The sequence below is a fragment of the Mesoplodon densirostris genome, chromosome 2 (genome assembly GCF_025265405.1).
Source record: "Mesoplodon densirostris isolate mMesDen1 chromosome 2, mMesDen1 primary haplotype, whole genome shotgun sequence".
NCBI classification, from domain to species: domain Eukaryota; kingdom Metazoa; phylum Chordata; class Mammalia; order Artiodactyla; family Ziphiidae; genus Mesoplodon; species Mesoplodon densirostris.
Genome location: NC_082662.1, coordinates 106760356 through 106785287, shown reverse-complemented (window position 1 = coordinate 106785287; position 24932 = coordinate 106760356). Strand labels below are relative to the sequence as shown.

Below are 24932 nucleotides of genomic sequence, written 5' to 3'. Positions count from 1 at the left end.
TTACTGTACAATGTCTTCCCCTTTTGTATCATAAATTATCTAGTATAGCACTTTCTCTGGAATAATGAAACAGGCCAAAACTGGCAAAAAGCATTCTGTAATAAAACGTTTATTTTCAATTCTCTAAATCAATTTTGGAAAACCTATATTTAAATTTATCCTTGTAGGACTTCACAAAGGGATCCATAAAAGATTATACTGGAAGTGCATTCTTCCATCCTGAAATCTTCATTTTTTGAATTTTAAAAAGTTTAATTCTTTAAAATCATTTGCTAAATTACAATTTAGACTCAGATAATCCTGGATCCTAAATCTGACCATCAGTGATACACTCTGGGACTTGGAACAAGGTTTTAAGAATTAAATAATATAACTGTGTACAACAGCATATAGCCAGTGTTCAAAAAACAAGAGTTGTTATTACCATTATTATTATTACTATCATTATTACTTTGGGAACTTTGTCTGATCAGGATATGTTAGATATTCGTGCTGCAGGTGGGGAAAGGGGAAAAAGACTCTAGTTAGCAGTGGAGGACAGTGTAAAAGAACTGGGGCTACTCAGGCAGAGAAAGAGGTTTATAAAGACAGTAATCCCAACTATAATTATATAAAGGGTCCTGTGGAAGAGTGATTGGACTTGTTTAGTAAGGCCCTGGGAGGCAGAACAGAGACCAAAGCAGAGGATGGAGGTTGGGAGACAAATTTGGCTCACATAGTGAAGCATCTTGGGCAGATTAGAGTGGAAGAGAAAACTGGCACGGGCTGTCTTCTGAGGAGAGTCAGTTCTTCATTCTAGGTTACCCAGGGTGAAAGAAATCTTGGTGAAGAAGTCCTGGACGGGATTCCAGGGATTTTGAATTTCAAGACAATGCCTCAGGCCAGAGAAGGCTCTAAGAAGAAGCAGAGGATAGAAGTGAGTAAAAGAAAGCTTGACCAGCTCGAGGCCAGCCTCGTCCTTTCCCTCTCCACCTGCACATTTCTTCTGCTGGGAAATCCTAAGATTAACGAAGGGGACTGGAGTCCCGCCCACAAGTTGCAGCGCCTCCAGGAAACTCGGTTGCCATGGCGACAGAATCGGTTGACCCGAGGATTCAGAACAGGTTTGGCAGAGGGGAGACAATTCCTTCAGGAACTGGGCGTGGCTTCGGTTACTATGGCAGCGGGGACGCTTAGTCCAGGCCTAAGTCCTGTTTAGAGGCCAGTGCTCCTCGCGTTCTCTGCATGGCACCCAAAAAAGAGAAAGGCGGGACGGCGACCACAGGTTCTAAGATATGGGAACCCTCGCTCATCGCCGCACCCTTCAACCAGGTATGCCCAGAACCCCGTAAATCCTCTCTGCCCCCGCGCAATGCTAAAGCCCGACCAGACCCTGCAGACAACTCTGCCAGGCCAGCCTTCCCTTCCAGACGACACCGCTGTCCCCTCCGAAAATTGTACTTGGTACTGCTCTCCCAGGCCTGATGGTTTCACACAAAACGACCCAGGGTCCCATCCGCAGGGAGTGCTCGACCAGACCAAATGAGCGTTAAGGGAAGAAGGAAGGGGAAGCGGATTTCAAAAGGTGGTGAAAGGTGCGTGGTGGTGAAGAGACAAGGTGTCCTTCGGACACCTCAGCATCCTTTTCAGTGAAGTTATCCAGATGGCACTCCACAATTGTACTGGAGTTGTCTTTATGAGCTGCTCGCTTCCTCCTGACTTCTCCTGAAGAAAGAAATCCTGTTGGATCATCTGTAGCCTGGTGCATAGTACAGCTTTAATAAATGCTGTATGAAAACAGACATGGAATACCTAAGGTATCAACATATTTAATACAAGTGAGCCTTCTACAGATAGGAAAGGATGACTTTCTTACGTAATGCCCTGATACCACAATCTCAAAAGTTTTGATGTATTTTGAAGGTACTGTAGGAGATCAGAGTAATGAGGGGTTGGCTGCTAGACTCATCTGTAGGATGACACAAAGGCAATCTATAACCCACCTGCCACATGACTTCAAATTGCCATCCCAGAACTGACTAGCTCCCCACCTCACTCACACCCACCCACCTCCAGTGAGCTGGTCAGCCCAATAGTTCCTGTCATCCGCTGCCAGAAATTCACTTCAACACTAAGTTGTTTCTAAGATGACATTTGGAAGGAGGAAGTTAGATTCTGGGAATTCCTGCCTGCCATTGCAAAACACTGTAAAAACTAGAATTTTTTTTTCATTTTCTATGTGTGTGTATGTTTCACTAGAGAGTTAGTACTTAAAGGAAAAATACATCTAAAGTCTTATGATGCCCTCATGAGAAATGTCTACCTATTTGTCCTTATTTTCCACTATAATTGTTTTTTTTCCCTATGAACAGTAATTCTGTCTAATATGAAATTCTACCAGATGAAGAATTTCATGAAAGTAGTTAAGATACTGCCGATGCTGACATGATGTCATGGAATTTGGGGTTATTTCTATAACCTTAGGAATGAAGGATGTCAACTCAGTAATTCTCAGTTACGTTCTCAAATTCTTAGATGTTTTTTGAAATACTCTATAAAAGACCCTCTCTTTTGCTTTTATAAGTTAGCACTAGCCAAAATAATTTTTTCTTCATTTTCTTTGAAATTGTGTAGGCCAAGTTTGGGCTTGGAGTGAACATTTCTGCTTGAATTATAAACTGCTGAACAACAGAGTTTGATGGAGCTGCTGACATTGCATTAGCTTTAGTGCTGCAAATATGAAGCTATAATTTTCCTAGTTGAGTGGAAAACCTAAAGGCACTATTTTCCCTTATGGCTTGAAAACCTGAAATAATTTTCAGCTTTCTTGTTCCTGCTTAAACAATATAATTTCAATAAATCTTATGTATTAATAGAAAGAATTTGAACTCAAAGCAATATGTAGTTTTAACTACAACAAGTAAACTTCTTCAGTTTGTTGAAATATGGGTTCTTTATTGCAGGGGGAAGACAATCACCCTCCACCTCCTCTCATATTTTTTTCTCAGCTTGGTTTCATGTCTGATCCAAGAGGAAAATTCCCAGATTAAGCCAATGCCCAGAAGCATGCCCTAACCACCAATGTAATAGACTCTGAATTTTGGTTAAAGATGACTGTAGATGTGTGAATTCCTTATTCATAGGGCTCAGCAAAGTGCTTTGCACATATTGGGTGCTCAAAAAATGTTACTGCTTTAGTTTCCAGAGTTTCTTTCCATAAAGCTGCTACTTCTATGCAAACTGTGCTCCAGTGTACGTGGTTGAGTATGTGTGTGCTACTGTGTGTGTGTTGCGTGTGTATTGGGGGTCGCAGAGAGGGAATTTTTCCTCCCAGTCTTCCATAAGCCAGTTTAGTAATCCTAATCAGTAGTGATTTTGAACTCATATTCGTATTGAGCTGCACTAGAGTTGACAGAGAATAAGCAAGTTCACAATTTGCTTTTAGTGAATGTACCTTGTATCACTGTTTCGGGCTGTCCTTTCAGGCTAGAATAATCATCAATTTCTCAGTACGTTTTAGTTGGTTCTAAAACATAAAATGATAGCAAATAATACAAGGCAGTCTATTACTAAGCACTAAATGATTATATAGAGTCTGGACGTTAGGAGGATGAAAGTGGGCTGGGATAGCCAGGAAATGCTTTATAAAATACTTTCCTTTGGCTGAACTCTAAAGAATAGGTAGAAGTTGAGTGGGTAGAAGGAAGGAGGACAATTATTTTAGGTAAGGAGACCAACATGTGCCTTAAATAAATCTGGGACACTTAAATTGAGAGAGAGAAAAATGTAGGTTAGATGGCTCCTGGGGATACATTGCTCATAAATTAGTTCTGTCAATCAAGTGGTCATTTACTAACTTTGCTATCCATGTATCAAATATTTAGCTTATTATTATATATGTGAATAAATAATATTATTTGTGCGTATATTGTATTATTAAGATATGCAAAATATCACATCTCAAATTAGATATACAGGAAATATTTAGGTACAAGATTATAAAAATGCATCTTAGTGTGGGCTTTATATGACATAGACATATTTATGATATCTAGCAGCATTAAGAAGTTAAAGATACTATGGTGTCATAGAAATTAAAATCTTTTCATGAAACTCTCAAGGCAGACTCTGTTGGCCACAGTGAGAGGAGGATGTGTTAACCCAGGTGCTCAGTGACAGAAGGTGCTATCTGGAAACATTTTGGTCTAAGATATTCTTATTTGTATTTTTTACTGTGGTAAAATATACAGAACATGAAATTTACCATTTTAAACATTTTAAAATATACCATTCAGTGGCATTAAGTATCTTCACATTGTTGTGCACCCATCACCATCTTCCATCTTCAAAACGCTTTCATCTTCCCCAGCCGAAAATACATCCATTAAGTAGTTCCCCCACCTCCCTCCCCCCCAGCACCTGGCAACCCCCATTCTACTTTCTGTGTCTACAAATTTAACTACTCTAGGTGCCTCATGTAAATGTAATCATACAGTATTTGTCTTCTTATGACTGGCTTATTTCACTTAGCATAATGTCATCAAGCTTCATTCAGGTTGTAGTATGTATTGGAATTTCCTTGTTTTTAAGGCTAAATAATATTTCATTGTCTGTATAGAACACATTTTATTTATCCATTCATTCGTTGATGGCCATTTGGGTTGCTTCCAACTCTTGGCTGTTGTGAATAATGCTGCTATTAATATGAGTGTGCAAAAATCTGTTTGAGTCCCTGCTTTCAATTTTTTGAGTGTATATCCACAAGTAGAATTGCCAAATCATATGGTAATTTTATGTTTAATTTTTTGAGAAACAGCCATATCATTTTCCATAGCAGCTATAACATTTTTATATTCCCACCAGTTTCTCCACATCCTCACCAAATGCTTTTAACAGTCTGTGTTTTTTATTTATATACTTATATATAACCGCCATCCTAATGGGTGTGAAGTAGTATTTCATTGTGGTTTTGATTTGCATTTTCCTGATTATTTTTGATGTTGAACATCTTTTTATGTACTTTTAGGCCATTTGTGTATCTTCTTTTGCCCATTTTTAGTCAAGTTGCTTGGTTTTTTATTGTTAAATTGTTGAGTATTTTTTTAATATATTCCGGGTATTAATCCCTTATCAGATACATGGTTTGCAAATATTTTATCCTATTTCATGGGTTGCCTTTTTACTCTTTGACTGTGTACTGTGATGTACAAAGTTTTTAATTTTGATGAAGTTCAGTTTAAGTTTTCTTTTGTTGCCTATGCATTTGGTGTCATATCAAAGAAATCATTGCCAAACCCAGAGTCATGAAGGTTTTACTGTATGTTTTCTACTAAGAGTTTTCTGTCTTCCATTTAGGTCTTTGGTCCATTTTTAGTTACTTTTTATTTATGGTATGAGGTAAGAGTCCAACTTCATTCTTTTGCATGTAAATATACAGTTTTCCCGGCACGAATTATTGAAAAGATTGTCGTTTCTCCAGAGAAAGGGTGGGGCAAGGGAGAGTAGGAGTGCCACAAAATTTCCTACCATATTGAATGTGGCTTTTTATTGATTGGGAATTCATTCAGTTGCTTTAGATCTTTGACTGGTTTCAGAGCTCCTATAAAGTATTTTAGTCAATCTCTGGTTGTTTTTCTAATGTTTCTGTGAAGGACAGAGGGCCTAGAGCTTTCTAGTTGGCCATCTTGCTGATCTTACTGTGGTCTGAGAGATTTTGTAATCAATTCTGATTTTTTCCATTTCTTACAAACCTACATAGCAGGTGATGCTGGGGAAGGGGAGATTAGTAGAAGCTTTGCTCATGAAAATTTAGGAAAATTTACCAAAATTGTTCAAACAGCATAGCCATTCCTTTTAGAAGCCTACAGATTGTCACGTGGCTTCAAAATGAGTGAGCTACATGTTTCAAATGGAATCTTGTGTTATGATCAAACCTTTTGTGTTAACACAGTGGGGAAAATCCTCACAATGTTATCTGTGTTAAGTGACAGCATGATACCAGTATAGTGAATATTCAGAAGCCAGATACAAACCCTTTTCTTTTTCTTTAAGGTATTATAGACTTTTTTCCCAAACATGTTCTTCAGAATTTGAGGGTTCTCCAAAGTTTGTTTGAGTTGATTTGGTTTGGGATTTTGTTAGTTTTAATTCTTAAGTACTTCCATATTTTCAAATTATCCAAGATGGTTATTTCTTTTCATTTGTTCCAAGTTTAAGTTCTCCTTTTTAGGTGTAGCAAGAAGGCAGCCATAACTTGTGAGACCAACTATTGTCACAGCTATTATTTCATTCACTTACTGTGCAACCCATCATAGAGAATGTTAAAAAAAAAAAAACAGAAAAACAATTATGGCAATCTACACATTCCCTAACCCAGCCAGCCTCACTATTCCAATTCACTGATTTCTTTTTTTTTTTTTTTTTTTTTTTTTTTTGCGGCACACGGGCCTCTCACTGTTGTGGCCTCTCCCATTGTGGAGCACAGGCTCCGGACGCACAGGCTCAGCAGCCATGGCTCATGGGCCCAGCCGCTCCGCGGCATGTGGGATCTTCCCGGACCGGGACACGAACCCGCATCCCCTGCATCGGCAGGCGTACTCTCTCAACCACAGTGCCACCAGGGAAGCCCACTGATTTCATTTCGTAATGATGATTTCAGGTCCCTAATACCCAGCTTAAGGGAATGGATACTCATTGTCATTTGCCTTATATTTATCATTAAGATTTTGCTTCTTGATTAAGCCTTCAACTCTTCTTTAATATAAATATCCACATATTTTTAAATAATGATTCTTTTTTTTTTTTTTTTTGGCCATGTTGGGTCTTTGTTGATGAACGGGCTTTCTCTAGTTGTGGCAGGCGGGGGCTACTCTTTGCGGTGTGCGGGCTTCTCATTGCAGTGGCTTCTCTTGTTGTGGAGCATGGGCTCTAGGCCCGCGGGCTTCAGTAGTTGTGGTGCACGGGCTCAGTAGTTGTGGCTCACAGGCTCTAGAGTGCAGGCTCAGTAGTTGTGGCACCCGGGCTTAGTTGCTCCGTGGCATGTGGGATCTTTCTGGACCAGGGATCGAACCCGTGTCCCCTGCATTGGCAGGCAGATTCTTAACCACTATGCCACCAGGGAAGCCCTAAACTGGCCCCCATTTAACCATCACATTGAATTGCTAGAGGCAAGACATTCTCTTCCTTGAAGCATAAGCACACAAAGGAGGCAATGAGCTGCTGGAGAAGGCCCCAGCTCTGGGGCCAGGTAGACCTAGGTGTCGAATCCTGATTTTGAAAGGCCTAAGGGGTGACCTAGAGCAAATGTCTTACCTTCTCTGGGCCTCGTTCTCCTTTTGTCATATGGAGATAATAATATCCACCTCAAAGATTTGCTGTGAGGAATAAATGATATTTATTTCATTTCATAAATATTTTATCACATCTGGCATCTAATAACCCTTCAATAAGAGAGTTCACTCCCTGCATCCTGCTTTTTCACTCATATTAGTCTCTTTGCTTGAAATGAATTTCCACCTTCCCTCCCCTGTCAGACCCATTCTTCGAGGCTCTCATAAAGCCATGCCTTGCAGTGAGCTTTCCTAAATACCCTAACCCACATTTATCTTCCCCCACCTTGGATCTAGGCTCTGTCTTTTACAACTCAGTCCTTGGTTGTGAGAATGCCTTGAATTATTTGCTATCATTTCATGTTTTATAGAACACAAGTATTGATGTAATGTGAGCTGCTTCACAGAAAAATCATATCTTATACTCCTTGTATCTACTCCACAACGACCAGCATGTTTATAGGCACACAGAACCACACTCAAACTCTATACGAAATTAATTCACTGATTTACTTTGAAATATGATGAAACCTTTATTGTAGAAACCAGGACAGTTAGACTGAGGAGATGTTTTCTAAGAGAAGAGGAAGGGACAGAAAACATTTATATAAAAAACCATCATAACAGATATATAGGCTGATTGTAACAGTACCCCCAAAAGAACTATGCAATGATTCCATTTCACTTCACAGAGATATTTTATCTGCCAACCAGGAGGCATTTAAGTGAACACTCTTTAGAACATATAGTTAGCAGTTTCTCCTCCTCATTAGACTTCAGCTGAGGAATAATATTTTTCTCTTATTAAATGTAGCTTAGTGACAATAGCTGAGTTGTGCACTCTTGAAAAATAGTAACAGAATTTCCTTGGAGTCTTGAACAAAGCTTCCATCTTATAAAGGTTTGGAAAGTAGATAAGGGTTCCAGATAGGTATTGCTGAAATATTAATATTCCAGACCTCTTAAAGTTGTAAAGTATATAGATACTAGGATGATAATAAGCAGTCTCAGTAGGTTTGGGAGGAAAAATGTTCAGTTGAATTGAAGTGCTTGAAACCATTATAAATGCAGTTTATCAAAAGAGAAATACATTTTATGGACAGAACCCCTGAATAATTTTTGAGAGGCAGTGAAGTATTTTTCAACTTTTTTTATCTTAAACAGTAAGCTATTTCTCATGTTAATGTATAAGACTTACTGGAAATACTCATAATATGAGCTGAAGACTGATGTCTGGCAGCAAGCGTATTTCTGAAATTGGGTTGGTTTTTATTACTATATTTTCTGAAATATGCTTTCATTGATATTTACCAAACAATTTGCCAGTTCACCCAAAGGTTGTTTTAATAAAGGCCAATGAAAACAACTGAGTTGCTAGGAAGAATGTTAAGAGGGAAATGGACTTTTCATAACCTCACATTATAATTTCTCTTTTTAGACAAAAATGTATTATTTGAATGAGTTTGGAACCAAAGGGAGTTCGCATGTCAAAATATCTACCTAGATGTTATACGTGATCGTTTTTATAACAAATGAAAAATATTAAATACAAGTTAAACGTAAGTGTTGCCAGTATGAGTTTGGCAACATACTAGGGAAATGTTAAGAAATGGTGAATGTTGACCATGTTTCAGCTCTAGTCATAGAAACTGTCATTGGCTCCCAGTTACCCACAAGATAAAATGCAAGATGTTCTGCCTGGCTTTCATGGCCCTGCCTAATTTGGTCTTTCTCTGCCCATCTGTCTTTATCTCCCTTTACTCCAGTTGAGTGGTCTCTGTAGTATGCCCAGGCACATACTGACTTTTCCCATGTAGTTTCCTGGCCTGAAGATCTCCCTGCCTCCATCCAAGTCCTTCTCATTAAGACCCTCCCTTATATCTTCCAGAAGGGAGCTTAATCACATTATTCTTGTCCCTACTGACTTTTCTCCTTCCACTAAATTACTTCAGTGATTGTTATCTTTTATTTTTTAATTAATTTATTCATTTATTTTTGGCTGCATTGGATCTTCACTGCTGCACACGGGCTTTCTCTAGTTGTGGCGAGCAGGGGCTCCCCCTCATTGCGGTGTGCGGGGTTCTCACTGTGGTGGCTTCTCTTGTTGCGGAGCACAGGCTCTAGGTGTGTGGGCTTCAGTAGTTGTGGCGCGTGGGCTCAGTAGTTGTAGCTGTACTCAGTACTATATTACTGTATAGTAATAGTTTCCCCTCTCCCTCCTAAATTTGTTTCAGTCAGTCCTCCCATTGAAGTCCCTCCTTTCCTATGACCAGTTTATTTGCCATTTTGTGACTCTTTCCAGGTATTCAATCTCTTTTTAGGTTTTATGCCTAAAACTCAACACAACTTTCCAAGTACCTAGACCCTCTGGTTTTGTACAGTTGTAGGGTAATGTTTTCTGTTTTGTTCCCACTTTTTTCTAGATCTGGTGAGCCAAGGCATTTCAGTGGAACACACATTAAGCACATTAAGCTGATGGTTATGGGGAAGCATTACATACAGGCACCTTTCCTGTAACTGATCATCAAAGCTTCTAAACTTCCTTTTTTTTTAATTGAAGCATAGTTGATTTACAATGTTGTGTTAGTTTCTGGTGTACAGCAAAGTGGTTCAGTTATATATCTATATTCTTTTTCATATTCTTTTCCATTATGGTTCACTACAGGATATTGAATATAGTTCCCCATGCTGTGTAGTAGGACCTTGTTGTTTATTTTATATATGGTAGTGTGTACCTGCTAACCCCAAACTCCTAATGTATCCCTCCTCCACCCCTTTTCCCCTTTGGTAACCACAAGTTTGTTTTCTATGTCTGTGAGTCTGTTTCTGTTTTGTAAATAAGTTCATTTGCATCATATTTTAGATTCTACATACAAGTAATATCATATGGTATTTGTCTTTCTCTGACTTACTTCACTTAATATGATAATCCCTAGGTCCATCCATGTTGCTGCAAATGGCATTATTTCATTCTTTTTATGGCTGAGTAGTATTCTACTAATATAGTAGCATTCTCTCTATATATATATATGCCACATCTTCTCTATCCATTATTCTGTCAATGGACATTTAGATTGCTTCCATGTCCTGGCTATTGTAAATAGTGCTGCAATGAACGTTGGGATGCACGTGTCTTTTCAAATTAAAGTTTTCTCTGGATATATGCCCAGGAGTGGGATTGCTGGGTCATATAAAGCCTCTAAACTTCTGACTGGAGTTTAGATTATGTTTTCTTCAATGCATTTACTTATATTTTCCACATTGAATCTCATCTGACACACATGCTTGCTCAACCCAGAAGGCTTTGTGAAATCTCCCTGCAGTGCTTAATTGTCCCCTTGGCATAATGTCATTGTCACAACATCTGCCAGTGAAGCCAAGGCAGGGTGGCAGAGGAAGGCCCATTGTCTAGGAATCAGGACATGCTTCTTGCTAGCTGTGTCACCTTGACCAAGTCTCCATGTCATAGATTTTTTACCCCCATCTACAAAATGAAGGAATTGGACTAAATGGCAATGAAAGAAATCGCCTAACATTAAATACTGAAAGTTTGTGTTTCACTGTAACTACTTACGTATTTTGTATAAAGGCAGTTAAATAAGACATATACAAGGAAGTGTCCCAGAGCTCCCTGCTGTTAGCACTTCTCCATCCAGCGAGATGTCTGCTTAACTTCGCCTTTGTTTTTTAGCCAGTTCTCTGTGACAAAACATTTCCTCTACTTCCATGGTAACTCAATGTTTTTGGTATGTAAACTTGTGAAATGCTTTCTAAAATTAAATAAATTGTTTCCTGGCTTCCCCTTGTCCTCACCCCTCACAATCATGATTCTTTGTGTTGTTCTTATTGTGTTCTCTGCTAAATATGACTATAGTGTGTGGCCTTGGGTGGTACAGACAGCATAACAGTTACTCAGTCAGGATATATTGAATAGAAATGGAGAGGAAATCCCCCAATATATAAGCACCAATGAAAAATCATGTGATCTCTAAAACTGTCTATGACTCCATATATGTATTTAATAATTGAGTTTTGGTTAAACTAGTTTAAGGTTAGGAATATTGACTTCAACTGCCTCTGTCTTTTTGTTGAATTTTTTATTGAAGTATAGTTGATTTACAATGTTGTGTTAATTACTGCTATACAGCAAAGTGACTCAGTTTTATATATATATATATATATATATATATATATATATATATATATATATATATATACATACACATACACACATTCTTTCTCATATTCTTTTCCATTATGTCAGCTACCTCTGTCTTCACATCAAGTATTTAGATGGCTGAGCAAGGATAGAAAGTGTTTCATTATTCACAGTTATTACTGTAATCATAAAGGTGAAACATTAGAGAATGTTTATTGTTTAACTTGTCATGCATATCTTATAAATTTAACACCAACCTAGGAAAATGTTTGTGGAAAAATGATTTATTAGGACCATATTTTCAACCTTTGAGATGGAAATAACTGTGAATGTGTTATTTTATTCTTTGTGATTAAGATGTCACTTTTGCTCAGAAGGGTATACGCTTTAAAACATATTTAAAGCAATGATGATCTGTTTTTCTGAAGAAAGTTTTTTTGCTTAGTCCCTCTTATGTTCAGTAATTAAGAGCAATCACGTCTAGAGACCAAAGATTTTGGTCGTGTGGAGCAGAATTTGGGGTCACGTGAAGTCCATATGGGAACTGGACCTCTGGCTATACCCTCATCAGTACTGTCTTCAAAGCAGCTGAGGAAATTCTCTCATCTTACACAGCGTATACCACACAAAGAGTCTATTGGTGGCTTCACTGGAAGTTTGTTCTCAGCCTCCTTGGCAGCATTTTTTCTTTAGCTTTATCTCCATGTTGACCTCATCAGCATCTCTAATTAGTCTTATTTTATAGAAGCCAGTGTTCCTCCAAAATCAAGGAGGTTGAAAGTTTCCTCTCTACTTTGAATGTTAGCTGCTAGAAAAAGTCTTTAAAATTATCCAACTTAATTCGGTCAATGAAAATTTTCAGTCAAACGACCAAGCATCTTGAAACAAAAGAACTGTATTTAAATGTTTTAAATGAATTCAGTAGGAAAGATTGTTCATCTTGAATTGTTCAGTTTGGGCTGGAGAAAGTGGGATTAAAATAAAATCAAGCTAGGAAAGATGGATGCCTTCCTAGATCTTCCTTATGTAAGTCTATAGTAGACGTATCCCACTGGCCAATTTCAAGCCCTAAACATGGTCAGCTGTGGAGCTGGAGCTTCTTTCTGTAATGTGTCTTTAGCTCAGTAGCAGTTGAGTCATGGGTGAGCCAGGGGAAGAATAGCAATTACTAAGTTGCCAACCATTATCTTCCCCAGATTTGGGGACAAAATTACCCTTTTAATGTCTTCTGAAAGTTCTCCCTATTTTTCTTCCTCTGTCCTGTTATGGTATGCACGCCTTCCTTCTAATCCCCCTCACTGCCAGTCCATCTCTAGGCTTCAGAGGAGGCAGAGAGTGGTCCTTGACACAGAAACATACTTGACAAATGTAAGATGGGCACATCCCAAAATATAACTTTAAAAATGCATTCCAAAGGAAAATAGAAATAATTTCCTTTATTAAATTCCTAGAGTCCATATACCTCTCTACTAACATGAAGAATTGAAGCTTGAGGCTACATCTATATCTAATGTGGTTTTCATACACAAATAATATGTAGTTTACCTGCCATCACTAAGACATTCTCCTTTAGTAGATTTTTAAATATTGGAAATGGTTTAAAACTGAGTACAACCATCTAGTGAATATGGAGTTTGACCATAGCTTCAGTAAGTGATTAAATTCAGTTGAAAAACATTTGTTCCTTTTGTATTAAACTACTGCCCTGTGTACTACCTGGGATGTATAGAAAGGGGAGGATGGGTCAATGGAAAAAGGAACAATACAGCATTCCTGCCACCTAGAGCTAATCTGAGAAAACATAGACACCAGTGATTCTAAAAGTGTAATCCCTGGACCAGAAGCAGCAGCATCGCCTGGGAACTTATAAGAAATGCAAATTCCCAGGCCCCACCATAGACTTACTGAATCAGAAACTCGGGGTGGAGCGTAGTTTGTACTTAGATTTGTACTTTAACAAACATGATTTTCATGCACACTAAAGCTGAAGACCCACACTAATATCATGACCTCAATGTAAGTACTATGTTACTAGTATAGTACTGATAATGAGTTTTCACAGGCAAGCAGAGGACGCAGCAGTCACTTTTGGGCTGAGATGTTTAGGGAAAGAGCCACAGATGAAGCAGGAATTTCACCTGGAAGCAAGGAATTCCATATAAAAGGACCATGCTGAGCTAACAGAGAGCTGAGAAAACTCATGATGTATTTGTGACATATAATTAACCACTCACTAGGCACTGGATTAGGTGCTTTACACACACTATCATGGTTCACCCTCACAACAGCTCTAAAAATATTATCCCCATTTACATGGCAAAATTAAGGCTCATAGAACTTACATAGAACAATTTGAGAGCTGTGAGAGTTTAGAAATAATGGGAGATACGGTGTTTAAAATATGTGGGGAAGAGAATGTGAAGGATTTTGAATTCTAGTAAGGTAGAGTTTGGACTTATCCCATTAGAGTCTAAGAGTTAGACAATTAAAAATACTTTCTGTGAGGGAAGCATGAAATGATTAAATTGATGTCTTAGAAAAAATTAATAGGTTAGAGATGGAAGAAGCTGGAGGCTCGAATAGACCCTCTAGATGGTATTTTCAGTGGTCTAGGTTTGAGGTAGTTATAGGTTGAACTAGCCGAATCACCATGAGAATAAAAAGGAAGTGACAGATCCAAGAAATTTTAGAAAGAAAGTAACTGTGATTGCACATACAAAAGGAGAATGAGGGAGGATTTGAAGTATGATGACTGGGAAACATGGAAAGTCTCAGAAACTGACAAATTCAGTTAAATGAACTTGGATGATTTTTATTGTTTGTGATAGGATTGTGTTTGTTTTGTTTTTAGGGTATACAGAGAGGTAAAGAACTCAGCTTTCAGACATTCTGAGTTTGAGATGATGGTTAGAACATCAAAGTAGAAATTCATCAGGAAGTCCATGGACTATAACTCACAGTCCATGGTTGGAGACATCGACCTAGGGATTGTCAGTAGAGAAGTGGAGTGGATGCTGTGGGAGGACCTAGAATATCCAATAGAGAGACTGTGCCAGGAGAAGAACAGAAGGTTGAGCACAGAATTCTATGGAATATCTAAAGGTCCTCATTTATGAGGTAGAAAGAAAGGAAAGAGCCTGATGGTCAGAGAAAAAACAGCCAAAGGAATAAAGACAGAATGAGAACAGTGTTGTGTCATGGAAATCAGTCCAGGGAGAAGGGCACAAAATGGCATTTGAAGTCCCCACCTATGGAGATGTAGAGAGAACAGGGCAAAGCAACCATATTTGGTGCTGAGGACACAATTAGTGATCTTAAAGGATGCAGTTTCAATAGAGTGAATGGTGGTGGAGGGGAGGGAGGGAGGTGGGAGCAATACTGTGGCTTATCAGGATCCAGGGCCTCAAGTGCTAGGTCCCATGTTTGGGGAGTTTGACTATGAAGAAAAGAAGATTCTATGGAAAATGGTTAGCGGGGAGACTGGGATTAGGTGAAAATAGCTATGCATTTGTGAAATGGGATAGAGAGGAGAGGGGAGGAGGGGATTGAAAACTGGAGGGGGAGAGATAGGATTGACGAAACAATCTGGAAAAGCAAGTCAAAGGAAAGTGGGTCATTTGCTGTAGTACAAAAGAGAAAGGATCAGAATCTTTCCCTCAGCCCAAGAAAAAGGAGCAAGTTCTTCAGACTGGTGAAGGATGTACTGAGATGAAAATGTGAAAAGGGGAAGAAACCTAAGAAAGAGAGCCTTGCTCTTTCGAGGAGGTGGAGGTGTGGCCACTGTGTAGATAGAAGCTTGACAGACATGAGACATAGGCAAAGAATTCCTTCCACTCTTTCTTCAAGCGGCATCTGCCCGTGAGTCAGGGACATAAGACGCAGGGAGAGATGCGGTCAACAGTAAAACCCATATCATTTTACGTTATGACTGTGCACATATCTGCCTCCCTTACTAGAATGTGGGTCTTTTGAGAGCAGAGACTTCCTTCTTTGTTAATGCAGGAAAGCACAAAGGTTAATATAACAAGGACATTTGTACCATCGTGACAATTGCTACTTTCTTTTTTTTAAAATAAACACTGGGAAAAAAATGGAAGAGCATTTTGTCCTTACCCCCAGCCCCTGTTCCATTCCTTTCTCTCCCTTCCTAGGAGCAAACACTGTCATGAAGGCATATCCTCTGAGCCTATCTATGTATCTATTTATCTATATCCATGAATATTATGTAATATTGTTTATGTTTTTTTAATTTACACAAATGGTTCCATATTGTACTTACCAGTTCTGCAATTTTATCTTTTTTTTTAAATCATCATTATGTTTTGAAGTCTAACCATGCTGAGAAATACAGATTTAGTTCATTTCCTTTAATTTCCCTTGTCTTATTAATCTTTGCATCCTTCATTTCCAGTGTAGCATAGGTACCCACATAGCAAAAGTTATTAGTGAATAAATTAGGATAAACAATATAATAAAAGAAATGGATACTTTATACAGCACTTTCTTATGAAATACTTTTAACTATAATCTCTTTTCTCCATTATTTGTGGATTTTTCTTCCCCAGGCTGATGCTATTTAAGGGTAGTGATTATGCCTTATGCCTATGCATTCTATTCCTAATGCCCATTTCAATGTTTGACACATAGTAACTCCTCAGTAAATATTTGTTGAATGAATGAATGAATGAATGAATGACTCCCTACTGTAAGTATTATTTTGTTAAGGTCCAGGTTCTGAGTACATGAGTGTTTTTCCAAGACCACGTGGTTGGAATCAGGACTAATGATCAGGTTTTCTGATGCTAAATCCAGTGGTATTTTCATTATAACATTGAAAGAGCTATTGTAAGAACTATATTAGGGAATCAATAGGAAAGGAATAATTATAATGAGTTACTGTCCTGATGTGACCAATAAATAGACTCCATGTACCTATGTAGTTAGGGAAAATTAATAACCATAACCAGGTCTAGGGCTTGAAATTCATCATAATCATTAACTTAGAATATATTGTCATGTGGTCCTTAAACCATGTGAGGTTCATATTATAAAGGAGATATGTGAATTATGAGGGCATATAGAATTGCAGGAGTGAAGGAATGAGCAGGAAGCAGTTTCACTCAAGTACAAATGCTTTTGCTAAGGTCAGTGGTAACCTTCTAATTGCCTTTGACAACATACACCACTGTTCTTCTGGCTTCAGTGACACCTCCCCACCTGGCTCTCCTTCACCTCACCTTCTTGTCCACCTCCTAGAAAACCTTCCCTACAACACGGACAGTTGAGTGGAGATCTGAAGGAAATTACAAGCAGTCTAGGAAAATGATCTCAGGAGCTGCCTCAGGTACCCACCCACACTCCAATCTGCCCTCCCACTAGGATTGATTGGTACCGATCAATACATTTAACCCTTCACTTGATGATTTGGAGGTTTTACCCCAGTTTCCTCACTCAGAGGCAGATCTCCATCACCTCTTGTGTCCTGGAAAAGTCAGGATTGCTGCACAGAACGAGATCTGGGGAGCAACACACCCTAACTCCTTTGACAGGCCAGTCAAAGCAACTGGGTGGCCAAGTAGCTTGCACAAGGAAAAGACCTTTTAAGGAACTTATTTTCATGTATAAGCACTGTTTGCCCATTTTCAAACTCCTATCTTAGTCATTTTGGGGTATCCTTTGCAGTTTGTTATATCTCAGACATTTAACCAGAGTAATTTAATAAATGCTGGTTGAGTTGAACTCCACCTCTTTTTTTTGTTGCAGAACACAGATTCTCTACCACGCTTCTTGCTCAAGGTACACTCTCATAGTTTTTCTGACACCCTCAGGGAGTGTTTGGATAGTCTCATCATTCCCTACTAACGTGACACAAACTCAGGTATCTAGAAGATCTGATACTGCCTGGGATCATCCTTGGATGTCCCTTCTTTCCCACATCATAATTTGAAGAACATAGCTTTTGACCTAAAAATCAGAGCAGGTGGTCAGACAAAGAATTTTTGTTCTGCTTCCAGGTATTAGAGACTGTATGGGGAATGAAATTTGGTTACCAAAGTATTGGCATTTCTGGGCTTACCTGGTGGCACAGTGGTTGAGAGTCCACCTGCCGATGCAGGGACACGGGTTCGTGCCCCGGTCCGGGAAGATCCCACATGCCACAGAGCGGCTGGGCCCGTGAGCCACGGCCGCTGAGCCTGCACGTCCAGAGCCTGTGCTCTGCAATGGGAGAGGCCACAACAGTGAGAGGTCTGTGTACCGCAAAAAAAAAAAAAAGAAAAAAAAAAGAAAAAAAATGGCATTTCTTAGACATTTTATTGAATTTTGGGGCAAATAGGATAGAGTGCTTGTAATCAGGACAGTCTTATATCCTTGTGATAGTCAGAAGTATCCTTGGGTATTCCGCACTCACTCAAGATGAATGTAGAAATTAAACTGTATCGGTGGCTTTGCAGTGAACAAATGACAAGTGAAATGTAACAAACCAAGCAGCAGCTATGGGGCATGGATGGCTAATTAGAAAGAGCATTGTTTGGTTATTTTGTTTCCTTTGTGTAGCAGTAGTGCCAAAGCCATACAAGTTCATGGACTATGTCACAATGCTTAGGGAAAAAAATGTCATTTAATTAGACAAAGGAAGGTGGGGGGAAAAAGAAGGAAAGGGCTAAATTGGGATAACTAATGAGCTCATATTGAGTCTTGAAAATATATCTTAATTTTTAACGTGGAAGATAGTAATTCAACACTGAAGGGACTCGAGGAAGGCACAAAGGGGTCTCATGTCTGAGGAGGGAGTTGATGAAAGGTTGTAGCCTTTAATATCTGATGATGAAAAGAGACCTCCTTTCTTTGGGGTGAGTCCCTGATTCCAACTTTACATTCGTGGAGCAATTAGCAGTACTCCTCTTGGCTTTGCTTGGTCTTCTCCATTAGAAGAATGCCTCTGATATGTAATATTTGTTTGAAAACCCAAAGAAGCTTGTTTCCTTTTGAGATTTGCCTTACTTTTTATGTTCTGAAGTTCACTGTGGACCTCAGATTTTGCTCCAAGCAATAAAATTGGCTGGATTGTACTAACATAATGGAGCTGTAACTTTAGCCAACTCTGGGGGTGGGGAGATAGTTAAGGTGTGTAGTGGTTTCTGTGGCTTCTCTGTGGAGTAGAATTCCCTGCAAAGCTTTTCCATGTGGTGTTTTAATAGCTGTCTTAAAACTCTCTGATGCATGGAGCAAAACCGAATTAGACTCATGTACTAGATTGCTGGGATGAGCCAAGAACCCTGAAAAACAAAAGACAAACAATCAAACAGCCTAAGCTCAGAGGCTAAACTGTCCAAAGAAGATCCTCAGGACATATCCAAATTCAAAATTACAGCAATCATCACCTGTTTTAACCCATTTTTTGCAAAATTTTCTAAGGAGAATCGTAATCTTTTCTTTGCATGCATTAATATTTTACCTTTGCATGTAGCTTTACAATTTACAAAATGCTTCAATATATATATTTTATCATTAGAGACTTCCTACAACCTTTGGAAGTTTCTATTATTAGCCCCATTTTTATAAATGAGAAAACTGAGTCACAAAGGTAGATCCAAGGTCATTTAGCAGAGAAACTACAGAGGCAGAATTCGATACCACTTCAGAGCTCTGCATCTTTACACCAGAACTTCAGTAATTTTAATTAGTGATCACATTTAATATTCATGAAGACAAGGAACACCAGACAGGTAGTATGTGCATACACAGTAAAGATACTTCTAGCCTTCTGAGTTCTCATCAGTGAATATAAGACATTAGATTGTTGTCTGAACATCCAGAGGATATGCTCTTCCTTTCATTCAAATGCTCAGTGATTCAGAGACATGGTTCCTTCCAAAGTGCTGAGTGTAGCCGATAAAATGCTGCATACTTAGTTGGCATTCTCATACTAAGCATGTGTAAAAATTCTCTTTAGTGTGTGGTTTTGGCTGCTAAGTTCCAGAAACATTTATTGAATGCTACTATATGTCAGGCACATGGGCAATGTAGGAAGTTATCCAGGTGGTATGATTCTAGGGGAGCCTTTTACACTGGCCCAGCCCACTGCCTAAACTACTCTCCTTAGCAGGGCATCCGTTTGAGTTAGGCCAGGAGTCACTGGGATTCCTTTTTGAAAATGAAGATAGTTTGGAAAGAAAAAGATACTTTTTAATTAAAAAAATACTTTTTAAAGTATTTTTAATACTAAATTTCACTAAAGCCTTGAGGTATATTTATTCATCCAGTTACCAAAATCAACTATTAAGGCCCTGAGTTGAATAGGAGGTGATGTGGATCAATTTTATTCTACCCAGGAGAAGGGGATGGTGAATTCTAGAAATTCACCTGTAAGGGCCCAGGGAAGCCAGGATACAGCAGCAGGTCAGGGAGCCCATCTTATCTGGAGAGAGGGATGCACTAAGGTTCTCTATCAAGAATAAACTTCAGTCACTTTGCCTTTGTTTTTAAGAACTAGCCCTACCTGATATATTTCCAAGCCAAGTTCTTATTTGTTTAAAACCAAGTAAGCAGGTCCCCATCTCTAATGAAAATCAACCTGGTAGCTGGTCCTCAGAACTCGTCATCTCCTTAGTCAGCTTCTGTACTCCTTATTTAACTCTAATCGATGTCTTTTCACAGTTGATGATGGGTTGACATCGCTGACAAACCTGCACCAGGTGCAAAAGGATTTAAAGTTCCCTCCTGCCTCGCTCTCACATCCTCTCCCACAGCTCTGAGAATTCTATACCTGTAGAATTTTAAATAGCCTGTGTTCACGATTGTTGGCCTCTCTTCCAAAGACCTAAAATATTTTTAAAATATATTAGTTAACAAGTTTATTGTTATCAAAGAGAAAATTATTTTATAAGTTGACTGTCACTCATGAGGCAGCTGTTGTTACTCTGTTTGATTTTTTTTTTCTTCATTCAACCCTAAGCTTTCCACACTTGAAACAGCATGTATAGAACAACCATGTTTGTTCTAATGACTAACCCAAGGAGAAGCCCCCAAAATAATATCCATCACGATGGCTATGATTGTTGCTAAGTGCTGTGCTCAGAAAGATTCTCTATAGATTGTCTCATTCAATCTTCACAACAATCCCAAAAGATAGGTACTGTAGTTACCCTCATTTATACATGAGGCACAGAGAAGTTAAATAACTTGCCCAAGGACACACAGCTGGTTTGCTGAGATTCAAAAACAGGCATTCTGTCTCCTGAGTCCAGGCTCTTAATTACTATGCCACAATGACCTGTGCTTCTCCAAGGGGCCACCAAAATATGATGGAGCCTCGTCACCTATGGGCAAGGGATGCTGGGGCCCTCCCATGGCAATGACCCCGGTGCTCAGATCCTGCGTGTGGAAGTAGACCCCTGAGATGGCCAAGAGGAAAGGAGAACCTTGGAGTAGCTTGGCCCTGCTCTTCCCACAGTGGACTCTCTGTCCTTACCTTGTCACCTGTTTTTATAGAGCCCATTTCGAAGGATAGTGCTTAAGGCTGGGCCACACCTGAAACAGCATCAGCAGACACTTAATTATGAATTCACATAGCACACTGCTGCACAATGTGTATTGGGGTTGGGAGGGGCAATAGATGGAGAGAATCTGCTTTGCCCTCAGTATTTTCGCAGAGACAGCCTTGGCGTTTTAAATCAAATTCACCTCTAAGTCAGCCTTAGACCAACAGGCCTTCCTGGGATGGGGGCCCTCAATGTGCTGGTAAATGTTTAATCACCTCCTCTCCAGGAGGAAAGCTCTTATTGGTAGCATTTGCCATTGCCTTAGTTTAAATGCTCCCAACACAGCAAGTTTCAGGTTACCAACACAGCCCCACTAAACAGAGTCAGGAAGAGCTGTGGGCAATCCGATCCAGCACACTCTTGGGCGAGGTCAGAAGATTAGGGTAGACAGACCCGGTGGTAGTGTTGCTGCAGGGGGCAAGGGTCAGGTTCAGATTCTGGACCTAGAGGGCTCATTTTATATGTGGCTCCTACACTCCCCACCCTACCCTGATACCTTCCACCATAGCATCAAGCTCTAAGAATATCAAAGGGGTCTTGAAAGAGAAAGGAATCATAGAATTTGCAGCCCGTAGGCAGTAGGTGGAAGGGAAGAAGGAGCAGGACATCATCTCTTGATGGGAGATGGGAGAAAGGAGGAAGAAGGAAAGAGATGGGAGGAATGGTTTTATAATCAACACGTGTGTATGTGAGTCCTTGGCTTTTCCCTACTGTCAGGAAGAGCTGCCTCATTCCCCTGGTTGCCAGTCTGGTTGCTAGTCTGAGTCACTCCCAGGAAACATGTTTTAGCAGAGGAATGGTTTAGCAGGGTCTAACTCCTCACACCCTTGTTAATGACCCTGATGTGAACCATGTTAGATCAGATACAGTCTGTTTTCCTCCCGAAGGACTTCAAGGCTATGTATGCCCTGCTCAGTTTCCTGACATTCTAGTGCTTTATGATTCCCAGGGTCAAAATTGTCATTCTAAGCATCTTCTCTGTTGAACAACAGATATTTACACAGAGAGCCTTGCTATGTTTTCCATTCACTATTGGACACTATGAGCTGCAAAACACATAAAACAATTTTTCCAACCTAAAGAGCTTACAATCTCGTTGAGAAAATGTGACAGCCATGTGAACTAATTCCTAAATAAGGAGCACTTATAACAGCATGATGATGATATGTCAAAGAATAGTCTTTATGATAAATTGTGAGGAACCTATAATTAAAGGAGAGTCTATAATGAGAGCTTATTTAGTAAAGACAGTCAAACTGCCTATCCTGGTCCTTTATATTGTTCTTGTTTGTTACGTAATGTGTACCCATTTTTTAAAACATATTTCCTACTCATTTTACAGTTAGAATCCCTTTTTAACAAATAACGATTAGAGCAGCCAGTTCAATGTAATAAAAATATTTCTTCTGCTGGCCAACAGCCCATACTAACACTCCTTTGCTGATGGAGATCCAAGACTCTTTTTGAAGGAAAAGTCCGGTATGAGAAAGACATTCACAAATCCCTGTCCATTTGGCAGTAAATCTACTTAACAAAAAGGTTATCCTTTCAACAGAGTATTGACAAAGTACAGCTTTGCATATCTGCACGGTATTAAATAACTCTTGACAGAACCTGACTTTTTCAATGTTGCATTGATTTTATTTGGGGCTTTTGCTTCATAGAGCTCCATAGGCTCTGATCAGTTCAGGGTGGATGACTGTGGGAATCTCACCTCTGATCATCCAGGGCAACAGATCCCCTGACACGCTAACAAAGGCAGCAGAAGAGAGCAGACATACCCTTGTCTGCCCTTGTCTTCCCCTGTATCAGCTGATTATTTGTGCTAATAGAAGGAAGCAATCTCACTCTCATCATCCAAAAGCTACTTTTCACTTGCTTTTTTGTCAATTTATTTTACTGAAGTATTTTTGATATACAATGTTGTGTTATTATAATTTCTGCTGTACAGCAAAGTGATTCAGTCATACATATATATATATATATACATTCTTTTTCATATTCTTTTCCATTATGGTTTAATCACAGGATATTGAATAAAGTTCCCTGTGCAATGTTTCACTTATTTTTGAGAGGGTTTTAGTAATTCTATTAGAATATAGGAACACCAAAGTAAAATTTGGAGGATTTACAGTATATGAAAGAAAAATAGTTATGGATCTACCCTGTGTCTCTGGGACAGTGGGCTCACGTGAGCCAGCTAGATTCTCTGCATTTACATGAGTACTTTCTTGCCATAGAAGTCTAGGGTGTAAGTGTTTAGGTTAGGACGCCCTCCTGCCAGGCTTCAAATTAGTTGAGGCTGATAAAGTAAATAAAAGGTAATGGATTGTGTCCATAAACGACTTCATTCCATCCTTTGAATGATTTTATCAATAACTGCTAGAGGGCAAGACTCAGCAATAACCATGTACAGTTGATGTCTCCAGGCAATAGAAAGCTGATTTTATTTCCTAAGGTGTTTGAGGTGTGCCAGACTAAAACCCTCTTCCTTCACTGATACATCTAGTGTGTAATTTTCCTAAAATGATTAATGTTTTCTTTCTCTAGGCTTATGCTACTAATTACACCCAAGCTTCTTGAACTGTCTTAAACAAATTCACACACAGGTAGGAGCCCTGCAGGACTCATGAGTGTGATGAATCAGGTTCTGTGCCATATGCTTTCATTTCTCCCCTCTGGTCAACATTTGTTTTCTCTGTACTTATTTATTTCTCTTGCTGCCCTGTGAACTGAAATTTAAGGGCTGTGTTTAGCTGCATGTTGGGGTGGGATATGGGTGGAAGGGTGTATTTTAATAGTATTTTGCCAAATTTAAATTGGGTTGAATGCTTTCCAAAATAATTTCCTATTTCTAAAACTGCTGCCAGTTAGGAGAGACTTGGAATCTACACTTATCCTGAAATACTAAGAAAAAGCTCAAAAGTTGTATTTGCAGAGTGTCATTTACTTAACGAGTCTCCCTAGTTAGACACAGAGAAGTGACTTTGCTCTCCGTTATGAGAATATTGTGCATTTCCTGGCATCTCGCTGCCCCCTAGTGCAACATGCCAGTGAGCGCATCCTTCCCTGCAAGCAGTCTTTGCGTTATTACTGTCTGATCAGTCCATTTCATGCTTCCCTGGGTTCTGGTAATGTGATTAAACACTAATCCATGGCTCCAACAGAGTCCTCCATGGGTCCTATTTTGCCAAATAGATCTAACTTTTGGAGCAGGAGTTTGGCGGGCTAGAGAGTACAGATGGGAAAGTGGGCTGGGCTCTTGAGACCCCTTCCAATGGGGAGACATGGCCCAGCTCCCAATGGGCCTTGTAGAGAGCTCTGAACATGAACAAATCTGGACCTGCTCTAAGGCAGGCAGACTGTCTCAGGGTGATCTCAGGGAGCCCATAAGTTTCAGTAGAGTGCCAAGAATCAGAGGAACTGATCTTATGTTAAGATACACTCCTAGAGTGCACAGTAGCAAGAGCAACGGGCTTGAAGAGAGAGACAACCTTGGGAAATTCCCTCAAACTCTTTTAGCCTTTGTAAAACGACTATTGATAAAAAGTAATCTTAGGGGCTTCCCTGGTGGCGCAGTGGTTGAGAGTCCGCCTGCCGATGCAGGGGACACGAGTTTGTGCCCCGGTCTGGGAGGATCCCACATGCTGCGGAGCGGCTGGGCCTGTGAGCCATGGCCGCTGAGCCTGCGCGTCCGGAGCCTGTGCTCCGCAACGGGAGAGGCCACAACAGTGAGAGGTCCGCGTACTGCAAAAAAAAAAAAAAAAAAAAAAAAAAAGTAATCTTAGAGGTTTTAAGGTTTTAATACATTCATCTGTTTTTGAAGGTTCTATACACTTTAACATGTGATCTAAATCTTCTATTAGGTTAACTGTGGCCAAAGTAGCCATTAGGTGCAATTTAAGGATTATGGAAAGGCATTCT

General features: G+C 39.5%; 1 protein-coding gene across 1 annotated transcript in view; it reads left to right on the top strand.

Annotated features, from left to right (window-relative positions):
• The first annotated feature begins 1224 nt into the window (after positions 1 to 1224).
• Positions 1225 to 24932, top strand: part of SPAG17 (sperm associated antigen 17) — a 221521-nt gene continuing 197813 nt past the window's right edge. Inside the window, exon 1 of the mRNA XM_060120028.1 lies at positions 1225 to 1311. Coding sequence (XP_059976011.1) covers positions 1225 to 1311 — 87 coding nt within the window. The remainder of the gene's footprint in view (positions 1312 to 24932) is intronic.